This window comes from Tachysurus fulvidraco, chromosome 21, assembly GCF_022655615.1.
Source record: "Tachysurus fulvidraco isolate hzauxx_2018 chromosome 21, HZAU_PFXX_2.0, whole genome shotgun sequence".
In the NCBI taxonomy this organism is placed as follows: domain Eukaryota; kingdom Metazoa; phylum Chordata; class Actinopteri; order Siluriformes; family Bagridae; genus Tachysurus; species Tachysurus fulvidraco.
Genome location: NC_062538.1, coordinates 5,302,242 through 5,320,732, shown reverse-complemented (window position 1 = coordinate 5,320,732; position 18,491 = coordinate 5,302,242). Strand labels below are relative to the sequence as shown.

Below are 18,491 nucleotides of genomic sequence, written 5' to 3'. Positions count from 1 at the left end.
ATAGACCTGGACCCAGACACAAACACATTCAGAGAAGGAATTATAGATTCTGCTGTGTGACATGATGTGACCGAAAGCAAAGCAGCACCACAAAGTTAGGTACCTGGTTGAGGTTGATCTGTCCGACTGAAGAACTCCCGCCACGCACTGTCGAGGAAAGCTGAGCGGTAGCGGTTGTCGAGGGAGCCAAGGTACTTAGCCACAGGGTGAGAACCTACACAGAATTTGGCATTTTGTCAGCTTGATGTCCCAGTTATATCAAACACGATCCTATCTTTTTTTATTTTTTAATAAGATCTTGAAAAAGTTCTCCTCAATAGAATGATGAGGGGTTTCTTCCCACAGGCCTTTCGGGCCCTCAACCAGAACCCCTAGAGCAAGGACTTTTCTGGACTTGTATCACAACACGCACTACCCCGACTGGGCTTTGTGCACAGAACACAAATCTGCACTAAGACTGCACGCTCATTGCATACAGATGCACTTTATTACACAGCAGTACAATATAAATCTCTCTTCATATTCGTATCATCAGTGCATTCACATGCTGTATTGTTTTAGATTTTATCTATTCATTTTTCCTCTGGTCCATTTTATTGTGTTGTTAAATTCCATTTTTGACCATTTTTATTTTGACTCTATTTTTATAACACGGACGGTCATAAAAAGCATCTCACTGCATGTCATACTGTGTATGATCGTGAAGGTGACTAATAAAGTTGGAATTTGAAAAACACCTACCTAGTGGAACCACCAGAAACTTCAAATGCCCCAGCCAATCAGATGTCTTGTTGGCTAGCTGAGATACGAAGAAGCGCAAAATGGCTCCAAGATAGTTGTGCCCTCCAACAGCCACCACTTTCACAGGTTTCGGTGTGACAGAGTTACAGTTACAGCTGCAGAGAGCAGGAGCACCGGTGATACATGGGTGGAGGTACAGAAAAGATGAGGGCAAAAACATAAATCATTACAATATGTTAACCTTTGGGAGATGGGTAATATTCGTTCATTCATTTTCTTCCGCTTATCCGAACTTCTCGGGTCACGGGGAGCCTGTGCCTATCTCAGGCGTCATCGGGCATCGAGGCAGGATACACCCTGGACGGAGTGCCAACCCATCGCAGGGCACACACACACACACACTCATTCACTCACACACTCACACACTACGGACAATTTTCCAGAGATGCCAATCAACCTACCATGCATGTCTTTGGACCGGGGGAGGAAACCGGAGTACCCAGAGCAAACCCACGAAGGCACGAGGAGAACATGCAAACTACACACACACACACACACACACACACACAAGGCGGAGGCGGGAATCGAACCCCCAACCCTGTAGGTGTGAGGCGAACGTGCTGATGCGTAATATTGTGGCTGTTATATGCTTCTAATTCAGCCTGTATATTAAACCATGAAAAATGTTTACTAGGTAAGAATCTTCTACCCAAGTCAGTATGACCTGATTATTACTTTATCTATTTATGATGACCCTCAATGCCAAATAAAATGATACCAGAGCTTATATGGGTATAAATATTTATTTTATGGTGTACCGGTTTTTTCCCCCCAACAAACTGAATTTCTGGTCCAGATTATAAACTCCCAGAGATTATTACTAATAGTCACAGCAGGTGATTACAACTGGAGAACCACTCTGTGGAGTTTGTGTGTGCAGCAGTGATCGAGATGACGCACGTAAACACAATAAAACGTCTAAGTAACAAAAATAGTGGGTTTTTTCTCAATCGTTTGTGGTGTTGTTGTTTTTTTTCCAAAACGCATTTGATAGTAAAACTTCTAGTTTCTCTATCAAAGATAGACCTTATAGCACTGGAACTTTACTTTAAAAACTACCAACGCTTTAAGCTGTATACACGTCACCGACATGACATGTAGTGTAACATGTAGTTATGTGTATGTGAATTTTAGCCTTCCTTTGCAATATTTTGACTAGCCGTCACTGAATATTAGCATTAGCAAGACAAGTTATATGGGGAGTTCATATCCATTCGGACGGAACCACTTACAATTTCTGTATCCGAGTGAGCAGAGCTGAGAGCACAGCCTGAATCTCCGACACTGAGCAGGTACACACCACAGGATGCTTCTGTACCTGCAGGGAGTCTGCCACATACTACACACACACACACACACACACACACACAAGCCTATAAGTATAACTACATTAAGGGACCAGTGTACATTATCCTAACTTGATTTATCGAGTTTTCTTTAAACTTTTTGCCTATAGAAGCTGCCAGCTGGCTAAAAAAAACTGACACGGTCCTGGATTTTACATCTGGATAAAAAAAATCTGATGAATATAGTGGAAAAAACTTACAGGAATCCTGGTCTAAACATATTATATACTGTACTGTAAGGTACAGTATATTATGCTAAGCAAATCATTGGTTTGACTGATTTAATTTTTAATTTAACAAAACAAAGAAAATCTTATCTGCTGGCTCCGAGGCACAGTATTTAGTCATTACCTGTCCTTGCCAGTCACTGCTGTTAATGAGGATGAGGCTGTCGGGCAGAGCCGTGTCCGACACCAAGATCTGGTTCAACTGGTCGTACACTATCTTCCTCGGCATCTGCACGTATTCGCAAGAGAAAAGGTGAGTTTTGTTTCTTTACAATAAGCCCACACAGCACTGACAGAGCACAGTGATTACACTGATACCGGTCTGTTGGCTAAACAAGCTGACAGTTTCAAACGGGCAACATTACATGGCACAATGTAGAAAATAACACTGGACATCCAAAACACTGCTATTTATATCTCTTTAGCTGACAATTTGTCAAACACACATCAGGCACAGCACCACAGTGGGAATTAAAACATAACACTTCACCCTAACAAACGTCATACGCTAGAGAGGCATTCGGATATTTCTGTGCAACAATAGTGGCAATGATAGCCAATTACTGACTCACTGCAGAGCCAATGTGCTGTTATATAAGCAGATTGGGCGCCCACTCTGCTCCACGCTCAACATCTCTGCTCCTAACACACCCACGCAATGTCCCGCGCTCAAATCCACAGCCTAAATGAATCACCACGTTTACTGTGGACCCTTCAGGGCTGTTTATACTGCAGAGCTTTAGCGAGATTCTCTGGCACAACGGACGAACGCAGGGTATAAACTAAAACAAATGATCTTAATGAACAAATAGAGCATTTCTTATTAAAGTCAGATATATAGACATACCTAAACAATATAATATACTACAGATGCTATTACAAATCTAATAATATAAGGCAGAGCTACATGATTAAGGTGATCAGCCTTTATAACATCCTCAACTAATTACTCGTCAACTATGTACATAGCTAAAGTTAGCCAATTAGCGAATCCTACGTATGCACGATGTACATCTTAAACACGAAAAAGAATTGCGTTGAAATATATCGTGTTAAAACACACTACATTTCGATGTAAAGTATTATGTCAAGGAAAATGAATGGAATTTCTTTTGCGTTAATCTCCATGTTCTCATATGATACTAAAAATCTTTTTTTAATTAAAAAAGAAATGTAATGGTTTTATTTGAATATCGAATTTAATTAAAGTTGGGCACCAGAGGCAAACTTGTCATGTTGCCTCCAACGTGTTTACACTTCAGAATATTTCCCATCTTTAACTTTCAGAATTCTAATAACACTCTCTGGTGTTTATAACAGCTTATAATCACACCCTCCAGTGTCACCCAAATGAGGATGAGGTTCACTTTTGAGTCTGGTTCCTCTCAAGGTTTCTTCCTCTTCCATCTAAGGGCGAGGCTTGTTCATTGAAGATAAATACAAACACATTTAAATACAAGTCTAATATTAATCTTGAATTTTTGTTTTACATGAATCTCTGTATAATATTAAACTGTTAAATATTAAAATGTAAATTGTTAAAAGCGCTATGCAAATACATTATTAAAATCCAATCGAATAATTCCACAATATGTAAAATGTCATTTTCAATTACTGATCGGATTTTTTTTTAATAATTATTCTGTCACAATGAAGGATGCACATTCGATCAAATAAGTGGTCCACGTGTCATAAGAGTACATACTGAAAAAGATGCTGTGTTGGTAACTGACATTATATTTATGTAATCATTAAGCCGTAATTTCAGATTTCAAAATATTTTTCTTAACAACTCTCAATTTTTGGCGCACTGGAAAACCCCAAGGGAAAATAATCGATAGTGAATTCTTGATGAATTCTGACTGCTATACATCGCTCGACCTAACTACATAATTGATCCAAACTACAGGTGAGGGTTAGTTAAAATCCTACACACAGTTATCATCATCATCATCATCATCATCAGCGCATGACCACACGCATCTAGTCTCTATTTAAGTTCTGAACCTCTGTACAATTCAATTTCAGTTTAATTTAATTTGATCTGTATTGCACTTGTAACAATGGACATTGTCTCAAAGCAGCTTTACAGACATATAAAACTACATAATAAACGATTAGGGACCAGGCATTTACTAAGGCCTACTGCATGCTCATGTTAATAGATGGAAAACTATTCGGGTTTTTTTTGTTGTTGTTGTTTTTTAGGGACCAGAAATTGTAGCTATCGGAGATCAGATGCCAACAGAACTCAAAACCTTCCAGGTACAGCAAAAAAGTTCCCGTGAGCGAGATGCGACTTTTCTGTTCCTTTCTGCAGGACCCCTTATTTTTGATAAGCACTTTTAAGCTTTGTATCAAAAAAGCCCTCTCGAGATGATTAATCCATGTGAGGAGGGGAAGGAGCTCACCTGTGGAGTGAGGCTGAGCTCAGGTGAGCGCTCACTGTCTGAGCTGTTGGTCCGCTCACTGAGAGGTTTAGAAAGCTGCCTCTCTTTCATGGGAGTCCCTCGCTTATGCTTAGGAGTGTGACCACCATCAAGCCTGAGAATTAGTAACAATAGCATGTTACACAGAGGGAGGTTTTACACAGTATGTGGTGTGTGTGTGTGTGTGTGTGTGTGTGTGTGTGTGTGTGTGTGTGTGTGCTACTGGCCTTGGGGAAGGCATGGTCTGGCAGCTGCTTCTCTGAGGGGTATGTGGTCTCTCAGCCACAGATACAGTGATGCTGGGAGTTCCATCGCTCCAAACCTCCACCTCATTCAGCTCCTACAACACCAACTACAACATTACCCACCAGCTACATGAACATGAGGGCAATATACGGCTTTCTTGGAGAGACCAAAAGAGACTTAAATGAAGTGTAAATAAAAGACAACAAAGACAGGCTTAAAGGAAGGAAGGATGGATAAAAAGATGATGACCCCACCGCTGTGTCTATCTCGGAGAAGGCGTCATCCAGGTGTGCACTACTAGATCGCCGAATTTTACTTGATGTGCTCTGTTCTGCCTGCTGCTGGAGACAGAGAGAGGATTCAGATATAGGTAAAGAGATAGATATAGGTAGAGATAAATTAATAACTGCTAGAAGCTTGGATGGATGAATAGATCTTGGATGGATGGATGGATGGATGAAGGAAAGATACTGTATATAGTTGGAGAATTGGACTGATTAACAGAGAGTGTAGTTGGAAATGCAGATGGATGGCTGGATACTTGAATTGACATAAATAGTAGACTAATTTAAATGGATAAATAGATTTGATGGATGGATGGATGGATGGTCAACAAATTAAATGGTAGATAGTTGATAGATGGATGATGACCTACAATTGAGGAAATATTGACCTACAATGAAATAAAAGCTGACTAAGTTAAAGGTGAGATTTTTCTGTTGGTGCTGTAAATATGACACTCACTGGATTCAGTGTATCTCTGCCCAGAGAACATCTGCTACTCAGACTGCCAAACTCATTGTGAGAGCTGGACTGAGAGATAGCTTCAAAGAATGGCCTAGACACACACACACACACACACACACACACACACACACACACACACACACACACACACACACACACACACACACACACACACACACACACACACACACACACACACACACACACACACACACACACACACACAAGAACAGAGAAAATGCATTCACAGTAAGAGGCAATGGAATAATTCAACAGACGTTTATGAGAAGCCGGTCGTTTGTATTTTTATCTTTGTCTTTAGGTCAGAGAAGCGAATCTGTACCCTGATCACGGTGTAAGATACACCCCCACATAGTGCAGGGTCCTCACAAGAGATTCATGATCTAAAAAATACTTGAAAAAGATTTGCATAGCAGCTTCAGCAGATGCTTGTTACGTAAGACTTCTTGGGGCTATGGAATGGTGTAGCTACAGTGACTTACAAAATCACTACTGGTAAAAGAATTGAAACTCTCATATGTGCTTGTTGTAAAGAGTTGGGTTGTGGTTGAAAGAACTGCTTGGTTGATCAGTAAGATTTCAATTCGGACAAACTATTTTTAATGGAGTGATTCCAAAATTGCACAGCATTAGCATTTTGTACAGTCATCGACGTCATCAAAGTGACGTCATCGATCAGTATCACAATATCATGCCTTTGTTATTGTGGGTTTTACAAGATTTTCTTTTCCCTGCTTCCTCCGAACGTTCGTGAAGGCGAAAATCTTCACCAAGGTATCACAGATCAGACCCAGTGAATCTGTTATACATCACACCTTATACTGCATCTGATTCCAATGTTCTTCTTTTTCTGTAATCTTAGCTTGACCCCTAAATGGCTTTCTAGCACAACATCTGCTCGGATTTAATCCTTTTGTTCTTTGTAAACTACGTAAGACCTGAGTGATGTATGTTAAGTTTTTATGTAAGGCTTTAATTCGATTTTATCTGTCTTTTATTATCTGCCAATGCAGAACGATCTGTCTGGATTGTGTACGTGTCTGGATTGTGTACTGCACAGTGTGTAAGTGTGTTATTGTATGTTACGGGAGTTTGGGCTTGGGCATGCTGAGGACACTGTCTGTTTCCTCCATGTCTGGTCCACTGTCACTGGGGTTGTACATCTCCAGACTGTTGTAAAGCTCATCCAGGTCTTCTTCTACATCACGAATCTGCTCCTGGGATACGTTGTCCAGGCCAAATCCCACCTACATGTACAAAATCAAGCAATCAAACACTGCAATGCAAACAACAAAATGTAAAAATAAAAGATTTGTGGTGAAGAATTGCAAATCTTATATAACTTATATAGGGGAGTCGGGGTTATAATCACAGACCCCACAGATAAACAGGAAGGGTGGAGGATGGTTGAGGCAATGGAGAAAGGGACACATGAAAGGGACATGAAATGCGATTAATAAAGGCTTACCTCATCAGAAACTTTGAACCTTTTCAGCAGTGCCACAAATTTCTGCTTGATGTTCGGCTGCTGAATATAAAACAGTTCACGTTAGGCAGAATAGTGGGAAAAGCAAATCCACATGAATTAAGCTGTACGACACAAGCAGCAAAAATAGCAGCAAGCAGAGGAGGAGGATAAAGAACAGTAACAAGGCAGAACGCTTACAGAGCTGGCACACGATCTAGCACATCACCAGATAGTAGACAGATCGTGTGGCTAATCAAAAACAGCAAGCTGACACAAGCATATGATGAGAGATATCCCAATCTCGCACTTCGACATAGTCAATACATATTGACCTCCTAATGTGTCAGCACGTTTCAAAGGACTCAAGCCATTAGAATTATCAAGCTCTGTTGAAAGGCCAACAGGGACCTTGGGCTACCATGAACACATCGGCCTGTTCCCGGGGATTAGAGTCAATTTGGAGAAATGGAGCCCTTCAAGTAGAGAAACAAACACTGATGGGCAAGTTGCCCAAGCTGTAATAGATGGTTGTTCAGCAAACAGCTTTGCACTTGTTTGTCTTGGATAAGATGAAAATGAAGCAGATGAAAACTGGCTGTAAGCAAGCACAAAAAGGCCATTTAGAGCCAGCAGCAGCAATCTGCTCCGGCAACTCACATTAGCTCTTGTAATGGAAGTACCAGAGATAAGTTTACGATGAGGCTTCTTCTTCCTTACTTCATCCTCATCATCATAAAGGTACTGCCAAGGAGGAATAAAACAGGTTTGGTCTCCATAATACCACTAATATTCACATTATTCTAATTGTTATGGTATATTTTAGCTTGTTTATTAGCTTGCCGAATAGGTAACATCCCATTATGGACAAACTCTTTGTTTCTAGATGTTAAGTCGATGAAGCTGATAAAGCTGACCTGACATTTATTACCATATTTTACTTTTTTTTTTTTATGTAAAGTTTTCCTAACCTGTCCATGCAATGGGTCATCACTACCATCCTGCTCAGATGAGTAGCTCTCTTCCTCCTCTTCAGAATAGTTATCAATGTCAGGGGATCGGTCTACATAGGGTCAGAAGGATAAGGAGTACAATAATGCAGAAATGAATACTGTAAATCAGCAGTCTCTATTTGAGATGTGTTAGGGTGCGTGTTTGAGAAGTGAAACTTCTTTACCAGACAGCTTGGCCTTTGGTCTTTCTGGGTCTATAGGTTGACTGGACATGGAGTAAACACTGATCTCAGCCACGAGTACAGCCATGTCCTTTATTTTAGTATGTAGATGCAATACCTGAGCACCTTCAGTGGGATGCTGCATCACCTTGTAGATGAAAATATCAATAAATCGAAGTATCAGAATGAATTTAACTGTTCAAGTGCCAGTCACTTTACATATTAAAAGGCAGATTTCTACGTTTGTATGTTCAAAATGGCCGACTTTCTGTCTCAAGTCTAATGAAACACGTTTCTACTTTAATAACCTTCTTATGACTTGTCTAAAAATATTAACCTGGCTAATGCAAGTGAATAAAATGTTTTGAATTGTTATTGGACGTTTTAATAGGATTGGCTGCCAATGAGAATATGACGACGCAAAATGAGTCACTGGAACCTTATCTGTAGTTAGTGGTTAGCTCGAGGACTAGCTATCAACAGTTAGCTAATTGAACCGATTATGGCCAAATATGTGTTTTTGTTGTTTGTTTTAAAAAGTTTGGATAAAATCTGAGAACATGACCCCAAAGACTTCAATTCATTCGTATTGATAATAAGCTAATTCCTGTTAACTAGCCAGCTAAAAATGAAAAGTGATACGAATTTATGGAATAAACTTAGTGAAGTGTGTTCACAAGAGTATTTTTTATAGTAGCCTGTTTGTCCTGTTAATCTGCAGTAGACTGATAATATTGCTCACCTCTGACATGTTAATCAGGCCCAATGCTAGTGTCTTGTACCCCAGGATTGTACGATTCTTGTACCTTTTCCTTCGCTGGAGCATGATTTGCAGTCTGTTGGCATCTCTCTTCAAAAAGTGTGGATACTTTTGGATTAAAAGGGTTGGACACAAAAATAAGAAACAGTACAAAAAACTGTTGTCTAACAAAAACAGTCGTGACAAATGAACACAAGCACACAATGACACACTAGATCAAACCTGAAGGGAGAAAGTGAGCTGTAAATCTGTCTCGGTGAGCCCAGGAGATGGCAGTAGGATTTCATTAGAGCGCAGAATTCGCTTTGATCCCTGCAAGGTCACGTATTAAAGGATGAGTTAGTGACTTGAAGGCGGGTCCCTCGGCGGGATGCTGCGTTTTTGAATGACAAGCTGAATAGGCGCATACACAATGAAATAGAAAAGATAGCTGACAACTAAATGTAAGGATTGACAGAATAAATTGCACTTATTCAATCTGATATTTAGACTGCTGTAAAACGTACTTACTAGTAGGCAAATTTCCACATTCAACACAAATCCAGACCATGTATGAGAACAAAAAGATGAATTAGTTAAGAAAGAAAAGAGAAAAAAAATTGGGGTTTACCTGAAGTTTGACTGCAATGACCACTGATGTGAGGTCTTGGTCAAGGTCTTTTAACATCACCAGTTTTTTAAGCGTCAAACTAAGGAGTCTGGAGGGGAGAGAGAGAGAGAGAGAAAGGGAGAGGGAGAGGGAGAGCATGAAAGAGAGAGAGAGAGAGAGAGATAGAGAGACAGATAGAGAGAGCAAGAGATGGATAGAGAGCACGAGAGACAGATAGAGAGAGCGAGAGACAGACAGAGAGGGCGAGAGACAGACAGAGAGGGCGAGAGACAGACAGAGAGGGCGAGAGACAGACAGAGAGGGCGAGAGACAGACAGAGAGGGCGAGAGACAGACAGAGAGGGTGAGAGACAGACAGAGAGCAAGAGACAGACAGAGAGCAAGAGACAGACAGAGAGCGAGAGACAGACAGAGAGCATGAGACAGACAGAGAGCAAGAGACAGACAGAGAGCAAGAGACAGACAGAGAGCAAGAGACAGAGACAGAGAGAGCAAGAGACAGATAGAGAGAGATTGAGAAAGCATGAGAGAGAGACAGATATACAGGAGAGAGACAGACAGAGAGAGTGAGAGTGCGAGAGAGAGAGAAAGAGAGATTTAAATTCAGTGTGTTTAACACATACAAGGGTTACGGTGCAGATATGATTTCTTTTATACATTTATATATACATAATATATTTAACTTGACATCTTGCCAACATACTACCATGAACCAGTCTGGGTAATCAGGGACATCTCAAACAAATGCAACGTGACATGAACTGTGTTTACATATCAGAAGAATGTCCTGAAGATCAGAAAGATGTCTTAACTTGAAACCATCAAAATCTTCAATTTTCCTCAGATCATGAGCCAGTACATCATTTTGTTGCCCCTTCACTCACAGGGCAAGAAGTAAGCATCATCCCAGCCAACATAGAGATATTATCAGAGCGTTCAGTTTGTATTTGACAGCTTCTGAAACTAGACTGCTACCTTTCAGCAATAACGTTCATGCATCTATTGTAACTAGAATTTGCACTGGAAGATTATTAGACTGAATACACACACACCGTGAACACACACCTGGACACCTGGAGCAGTTGGCAGCCATTTATTCTGCGGTGCCCGGGGAGCAGTTGGGGGTGATTCGGTGCCTTGCTCAAGTACCACAGTTGTGGCCGGCCTTCGGGTTACGAGTCAGACACTCTAACCATTAGGCCACGACTTCCCCGTACTGTTGCAGTAATGTTGTAGTTAGTCAGTTAGTTGCTATAATTTACTGCCATGTCAGCTACTGAGGCTATCTTCATGGCAAGAACGGTTAATAAAAACTAAAATCACAAAGAAATAAATATAGACAAATATAGACCAGTAATGTTGTAGTAACAAACAACAACAAAAAAATTTAGAGCACTGGGAAAACCTGAGATGTGCTAAAAATACTTCGCTGGGACGTGTCAGGAAATGGATTTTAGTGTTACAATATAGAAAGATTGTGACAGCTACATCAGCTAAAACATCCCCAAACAAACCGTGTGTACAATACATATAAAGTATTAAACACTGCTATGGATCATCAGCTAGATCTGTCTGTATCTCCCAACATCGAAGGATCTAAATCATCACACCACAGATTTGAGTAGGCCTAACTGTCTTCTCAAAGCAAAACTGCTCAAAGCCATCCTTCCTGAATTTCTGGTATAATTCACATATATGACTAACCCTCTCTTAGTAAAGTGTAACTATAGAGTCGAGAGAGAGAGAGAGAGACAGACAGAGAGAGCGAGAGACAGATAGAGAGAGATTGAGAAAGCATGTGAGAGAGAGAGAGAGAGAGAGAGAGAGAGAGAGAGAGAGAGGGAGAGAGAGAGGGAGAGACAGACAGACAGAGAGAGCGAGAGACAGAGGGAGAGAGAGAGAGAGGGAGTGAGAGACACAGATAGAGAGAGATTGAGAAAGCATGAGAGAGAGATAACAGTTTTATTAAATAAGGTCTAATATAAAAAATGTAAGCCTTTTTTTCTGTGTGTATTTCCGTTTGCAAGACAAATGACTGGTTTATTTTAATGCTCTTATTCTTATTCAGTATTGTATTTATAGAATAAGTCATTCACAGTAACTCGGAATGTAGACAGTCACATGATCTAATCTAATAATGAATGGATTCAAAACATACTGTATTTAATAAAGAAAAGAGCTCTTCTTTGTTATGGCTAAGCTTTGTGTCAGTAGTAGCTTATTAATATTTATGGAAGGAATCTAAAGTTTCAGGAAAAACAGTTATTACAATGACAACCTAGATGATACCAGGACGTAACTGGCTTTGTGGATGTTCCCCAACATTAAGTGGCACAGCAAAAAAAAAAAAAGTATATTGAAGGATATTTGGCATATCGTTCAAATCCTGAAGATACCAAAGAAAGTTCAAGAGCACAAAATTTTCCCCATTATCTCTGGCTATCATAGCAAATTGTGGGTTTCTGTGAGCTCATTCATGCAGAAGGGGTCAGAGACTGTAAGTGTTAAGGCCTCTGTGTGCAGTAGAATAAGCTGCAATTACAAAAAAATGTGGTTGGATGGTTTCATGTTCCAGAGGAAGTATGCTATAATCTTCACTCTCCATGACTGGTAGATGTTGTATGACAGGAAAGAAATAGTTTGCCATTGCACTGTGTGGTGGTCACAGATATACGGAAGCAAAGGCATGAAATAGGAACTAATGAATGCTTAATATAGACAACGTTTGGAAGGATTAACAGTTATTCTCCTAGACACAATATTTACAGAGCCATGTTATATAAGTCGTTCACAAAATATGCTGCAAACTGTCAGTTTTACATTTAAAGACAAACAATAAAAACAATAACGACGGAGAATTAATAAGCTGCCGTTACACCACTGCTGTAACAATTTTCTGTACACCTTTACAGGTCATTTACTGCTTCAAATTTTAACTCGTGTCTAGTTGCTCCTATTGAAAGAAGAGTATAGAACAGTAGCATACTGCACCATTTTAAAACTTAAAGATCTTCAGTATATGCTGATTACGTACACCATGTTTATAGCATTCCGTTTTATCATCTCGACAGAGACGATGGAAGTGTGGAGCTGCAGTCTGGTTTGTGCATAAACATTGATCCGTATTACGTTACATTAATTATTCATTTCACAGATGCTTTTATCTGTAGAGAGGCAGAATTCAGTCCAAGCAAAGAGCTGAGAAAGAAGCTGACAGGAACACAAATGCTGCAACACTAATTTACCAGAAACAACTGTTGAAAATAAGAGAAACTGACAACTAAATACAGGGATTAGACTAAGTGCTAGTATGCAGTACTACTAAACCCTAGTCATGAACCATTCAGACAGCCTATAAACGGTAGACTTTTACATAGACTAACTTAAAGTGGAGTTCTATGTGCATAACCATGAGTAAGAGATAACTCAAGGCCCCTGTGTAACGGCACATATGGGAACCTGTCAGTGAAGCGAATAAGGGTATTTCACAGCCAAATAAACACAGTGTGTGAAAATTAGCTTGTGGTCCACGTGGGAATTAGTGGCCTCTTTAAAAACCAGATGATGTTGGGTCAGATTAAAAATGAGCTAAACTAAAAACTGCCAAAGAAGACTAAACGCGCGGTCATTACAGAGCTTGTTAAAGAGCTACACTGGTGAACGAGCATGTGAGGAGAAAAGCAAGAAACCAGCCATAAAAGCAAGTCTCAAACATTTTGTAGATCGAGACCCCTTTAACTGTAAAATCTGTAACATGACCCCCCTTCAATTTTACTTCATGAGTATTATTTAAGTGAGTATGATCATATTTAGCTACATATTCCTGTAATTCCCACCAATACAAGGCATTAGGTCTATTGATTGACCAGTCAAGCAAGGCTACTAAACAGTAGAAGAATTCAATAATATACATTATAACTTTCAGTATGATTTGTAACTGATTTGTTTAAAATTCATTCTGACTGTAATCTGCCTAAAAGGGCTGTTTTATAGTAAGTAGTGAAGGACAAGTTTCAACTTCGCCTCAAACATAGCACTAAAAAGGTTCAGGGGGTGTTTGGTTTTGTTGGGGAAAAAACAAGCTGCATAATCCATTCAAACCTATTGTTATTTCGTCCCACTACGACGTCACAGGGGTACACGAGTGCTGACTTCTCACGGCATATCAAAAAATCAGGTCAAGATAAAAATTATTATAAAAAATGGTTAACCACATCAAAAATATTTTAAGACCAAACATTGTAAATATGTTTCATGGTGGAGGTTTTCTTTATAGCTAAGGCTTTAAGGTGTTAAATGTTGAAACATTGTACATCATGTATGGAAAGACTTATGTGAAGTTTCAAATGAGTCACGGCGTCCTACATTACAGTGACAGGAGTTCAAAAATGACGAGTCGGCAACACTGCAACCTCACACACACTCACACTCACTCACACTCTCACTCACACACACTCACTCACTCACTCTCACTCACACTCTCACTCACACACACACACACACACTCACTCTCACACACACACACACACTCACTCTCTCACACACACTCACACACACTCACTCTCACACACACACACACACACACACACTCACTCTCACACACTCACACACACTCACTCACTCACTCTCACTCACACTCTCACTCTCACTCACTCTCACACACACACTCACTCTCACACACACACTCACTCTCACACACACACACACACACACACACACACACACACACACACACACACACACACACACACACTCACTCTCTCTCTCTCTCTCTCTCTCTCACGCACACGCACACGCACCTTGGCACACAGCTGGGGGAGGACCGGTCGATTTCCCAGGTCGCAAACAGGTTCATTTGAACCGGGCGGTTTGATGAAATACTGACGGATCTGAAAGGTTGCAGGTGCGGAGACGCAACTCCGGCTCTCTGAACTCCACCTCGCTCCGACATGCTAACGGCGTAATGAGAAAAAACGCAGTACAATTCTTCTAGATCAAGCTTTGCTCTCAGTTCCCCGCATCTTCAGCCGTGAAAATCGTTGTGCGTGTCACGATACACGTCACTGTCGCCCGCACCGCTTCCTCCCCAACGCCGGTCATCTTATACCTCAGTGTACGGAGCCTGTCTGCTGAACACGCTGCACTCTAGCAGACAACCTGCTCCGGGCTTTGACAAGTGAAGCTTTTTTAGCAGCAGGAAGGCGGAAACGTGTCTGAACGATCACACAGAACAGCGACGCCACCGGTTAAAGGAGCGCGAGAACGCCTTGAGGATTCATCGCGCGCTCGAGCGTAAAGCGGTGCAGTTGTGCGCGCCTGCGTGTTTGCCGTGCGTGTTTCATGCATGTTTCATGCAGCACGATGCTTCCTGGAACATTTACACAAGCACGCTACAGTGTGTCGTGGTTCAGTTAACTGGTTAACTACAATGCGTTAGGATTAGAAACTCATTCTCATATATACTATATAACCAAAAGGTGTTGCACCTGACCAGCATGTCCTTATGCACCTGTTGAACATTTGAACCTTTACAGATTCACTCCTCTTTCTGTTGTTATTATAGCCTCCGTTCTCCTTTTTCCTGTAGATTCTAGAGTGTGGCTTTTTGTGGGTTTTGTTCATTCAGCCAGAAGAACATTAGTAATATCAGGCAGGGATCCTGGGTGAGGAGGCCAACTGCACAGCTAGAAATCCACATCGTCCTGAAAGTGATTAATGGGGTTGAGGTCACTGCAGACCACTCAAGTTCTTCTACACCAACCCTGGCAATCCATGACATTATAGCGCTTGCTTTGTGCAAAGGGGCATAGCAACAGGATAGAACCTGATCTTGAATTTACAGTGAAGGTCAATCTTGATTTTACAGCATATAAATCATTAAATGTGATGTGCTCTTATGTGCATTACAATCGAAAAGCTGAGATGAAGAACAGTCTAAGAATTTCATCTCTCTCTCTCTCTCTCTCTCTCTCTCTCTCTCTCTCTCTCTCTCTCTCTCTCTCTCTCTCTCTCTCTCTCTTTAGTCATGTGTCTATTATAGCTGCAGCATCGAAAATGCTTGTTCTTTTTTTTATCTCTTGCTCACACACTGTAACAAAGAAAGTGGAGGAAATTACATCATGCCCTAAAGCATCTTGTCCTTTGGAGATACAATTTTCATCTCTGCAGAATGCAATCCAAAATGTCCCTCAGGGATCAATAAAGTCCCTCCATCGCGTAAACAGACAGACATATACGATATTCTGTCAGTTGATGTGTCGGTTAAGTCTCAAAAGGGGCCCAGCTGGGATGAGAGCTGGTAATTGTGATGGTCATGCATCTAGTTACATTATTTTAATCCCCATTAATCCATTCAGTGAGATATTGTGAAAGGGTGATGGGGTGGGATTCATCCTGGTAGAGACTGTATCCACAGGTCTTTGTTTTGGTTTAACTTTGCAGACACCCTTCCACAGCATTACAGAGACACCAGACCCCTCACTGTAGGTACTGTATTAAGCATTCAGATCTGGAAGATACACCACACACACACACACACACACACACACACACACACACACACACACACACACACACACACACACACACATATACTCATCCACTTGTTGAGTGTATGAAAAATGACTCAGCTGACAAGATCAATCCCCCCCACACATATCTCTATACCAGTGACTGTGTTTTTTGCACTACTGAACTCTATATCTGCATCTGTTTATGTAAGGGAAAACATCATTTATCTCTGTATCTGATGTTTGTATAAGTGTAGTGTTTTGTTTTGTATTGGATTCTTCTTATTGAATGTCTGATCACATCCTGCATTTACCTTCTCAGTCACCTGCTCAGTTGTGCGTCTGTTTTTTCTTACGTGTCATGCTTATGCACAAGCTTCATGTTCATTTACTCTGCATTTCCAGCCCTGACCCTGTTTTATTTCTATCTATCTCACTCACTCATTTTCTACCGCTTATCCGAACTACTCGGGTCACGGGGAGCCTGTGCCTATCTCAGGCGTCATCGGGCATCGAGGCAGGATTGATTAATTATCTATCTATCTATCTATCTATCTATCTATCTATCTATCTATATATCTATCTATCTATCTATCTATCTATCTATCTATCTATCTATCTATCATTCCATAGATCATGATAGGACATTCTCTAGAAAAATGTTTTCGCTCATTGTGTTAACACAGCATCCCTGATATATATTGCTATCTGCCAAACATTTATAATCAAAATGTAAGGCACTTTTATTCACGACTATGGATTTTTTCTTGATGCACACCGCATACTGCGTATACATAGAACAGTAAACAAAGCACAACCTACACATACAACGTGCATGAGCCGAATAGGCTACATAAATTATAGGATAAGAGTTCACACTGACAAGATACAATTTACACATAAAATTGCACATTGCTCTAATTTTAGCAGTTCCACAGAGCAGCATTAGCACAATGTGTGGAATTATATCAATTATAACTTGTCATAGGTGCAATTACGGAATGTGTGCAAAATTCCATGTTAAATATTACAGTGTTACAGAGTTATCGTGTGTTGCCAAAGAAAGGTGATTAAACAAGGCTGATGATTAACCAGGAATATAACACTGGGAGGAAAAGATTTTCAACCATTTTTACTCTTGCCAACAACAGACCTACCTGACAGCATAAGTGCCTGTTTGTTCTGGCAAAATGTGTCCAGGTATATTTGGAAAAGTGCTTTAAGAAGCATGTGAACTGCATGACACAAAAGTATAGCCATGCAGCACAGTGCTGTGTTCATGTTGACCTGTTCAGTAACAGATTGGGAATATTAGTTCACTAGGGTAGAAGACATGCTGTTTGTTCCACTTAGCTTGACATTCATTGATGCATTACATCTAAGAGGCACTTGCCACCAACATACCCTTGTTGTTCTGAGAAATGAGTGAGATTTAGGTCATGTGAGTCTACACTGTCAGGTGACAGTTACTATACTGTAGCCCTTTATTGCCCTCTAGTGGGTAAAAATCTGAAATGAGCCCATGCCAACTAGTGTTTCATAACCCCTTAATGACTGATATCATTCATTCATTCATTCATTCATTCATAAAGTTTCTACCGCTTATCCGAACTACCTCGGGTCACGGGGAGCCTGTGCCTATCTCAGGGGTCATTGGGCATCGAGGCAGGATACACCCTGGATGGAGTGCCAACCCATCACAGGACACACACACACTCTCATTCACTCACACAATCACACACTACGGACAATTTTCCAGAGATGCCAATCAACCTACCATGCATGTCTTTGGACCGGGGGAGTGAAAATGACTGAAAGGATCAACAATGAAATGCAAGTTCTAAGACAAAGAATCTTAAAGAAAGCGATAAAATTTCAGCTTTGTTTTGGTAAGCATGATGCTAGAAGAACTGGTACTTTGTTCCAATCTTTTCGTAACCTATAGACCTACAGTGTGAATTAAGTTTATTTGCCCTGAGTAGAGATAAATACAAAGTATTATTTCTATTAATTGCTAATAGGCTTACATTCCCAGTGTTCACAGGTTATGTCACAGCTTTCCAGATAAAGGGAAACCTGTCCTACTCTTGCTAACCTAATTCTCACAGCCATCCACCAAAACCACTCCAGAAGAGAGGAGGTTGTTATAACAGCAAA

The 18,491-nt window shown here is 40.6% G+C and overlaps 1 protein-coding gene and 1 long non-coding RNA gene across 6 annotated transcripts in view; both read right to left on the bottom strand.

Moving 5' to 3' along the window:
- Positions 1-15,149, bottom strand: part of pacs1a (phosphofurin acidic cluster sorting protein 1a) — a 17,563-nt gene extending 2,414 nt beyond the window's left edge. Inside the window, exons 1-18 of one of the 5 annotated variants that reach the window (XM_027176787.2) lie at positions 14,625-15,149; positions 9,827-9,914; positions 9,439-9,528; positions 9,199-9,324; positions 8,460-8,604; positions 8,254-8,345; positions 7,943-8,026; positions 7,286-7,342; positions 6,904-7,064; positions 5,794-5,887; positions 5,304-5,390; positions 5,031-5,143; positions 4,786-4,918; positions 2,499-2,603; positions 2,034-2,140; positions 742-896; positions 104-214; positions 1-6 (exon numbers count right to left, since the gene is read on the bottom strand). The exon at positions 1-6 is cut by the window's left edge and continues 112 nt beyond it. In XM_027176787.2, the coding sequence (XP_027032588.2) occupies positions 1-6; positions 104-214; positions 742-896; positions 2,034-2,140; positions 2,499-2,603; positions 4,786-4,918; positions 5,031-5,143; positions 5,304-5,390; positions 5,794-5,887; positions 6,904-7,064; positions 7,286-7,342; positions 7,943-8,026; positions 8,254-8,345; positions 8,460-8,604; positions 9,199-9,324; positions 9,439-9,528; positions 9,827-9,914; positions 14,625-14,776 (1,906 nt within the window). In that variant the 5' untranslated portion in view covers positions 14,777-15,149. Of the gene's footprint in view, positions 7-103; positions 215-741; positions 897-2,033; positions 2,141-2,498; positions 2,604-4,785; positions 4,919-5,030; positions 5,144-5,303; positions 5,391-5,793; positions 5,888-6,903; positions 7,065-7,285; positions 7,346-7,942; positions 8,027-8,253; positions 8,346-8,459; positions 8,605-9,198; positions 9,325-9,438; positions 9,529-9,826; positions 9,915-11,529; positions 11,546-14,624 lie in introns of those variants that run through there. The other 4 variants (XM_027176785.2, XM_027176786.2, XM_047805824.1 and 1 more) reach the window with 4 other exon arrangements.
- The window catches only part of LOC113662108, a 20,770-nt gene extending 4,147 nt beyond the window's left edge, over positions 1-16,623 (bottom strand). The window contains exon 1 of the long non-coding RNA XR_007139019.1: positions 16,347-16,623. This is a non-coding gene — a long non-coding RNA (uncharacterized LOC113662108). The remainder of the gene's footprint in view (positions 1-16,346) is intronic.
- Between the last annotated feature and the right edge of the window lie 1,868 nt (positions 16,624-18,491).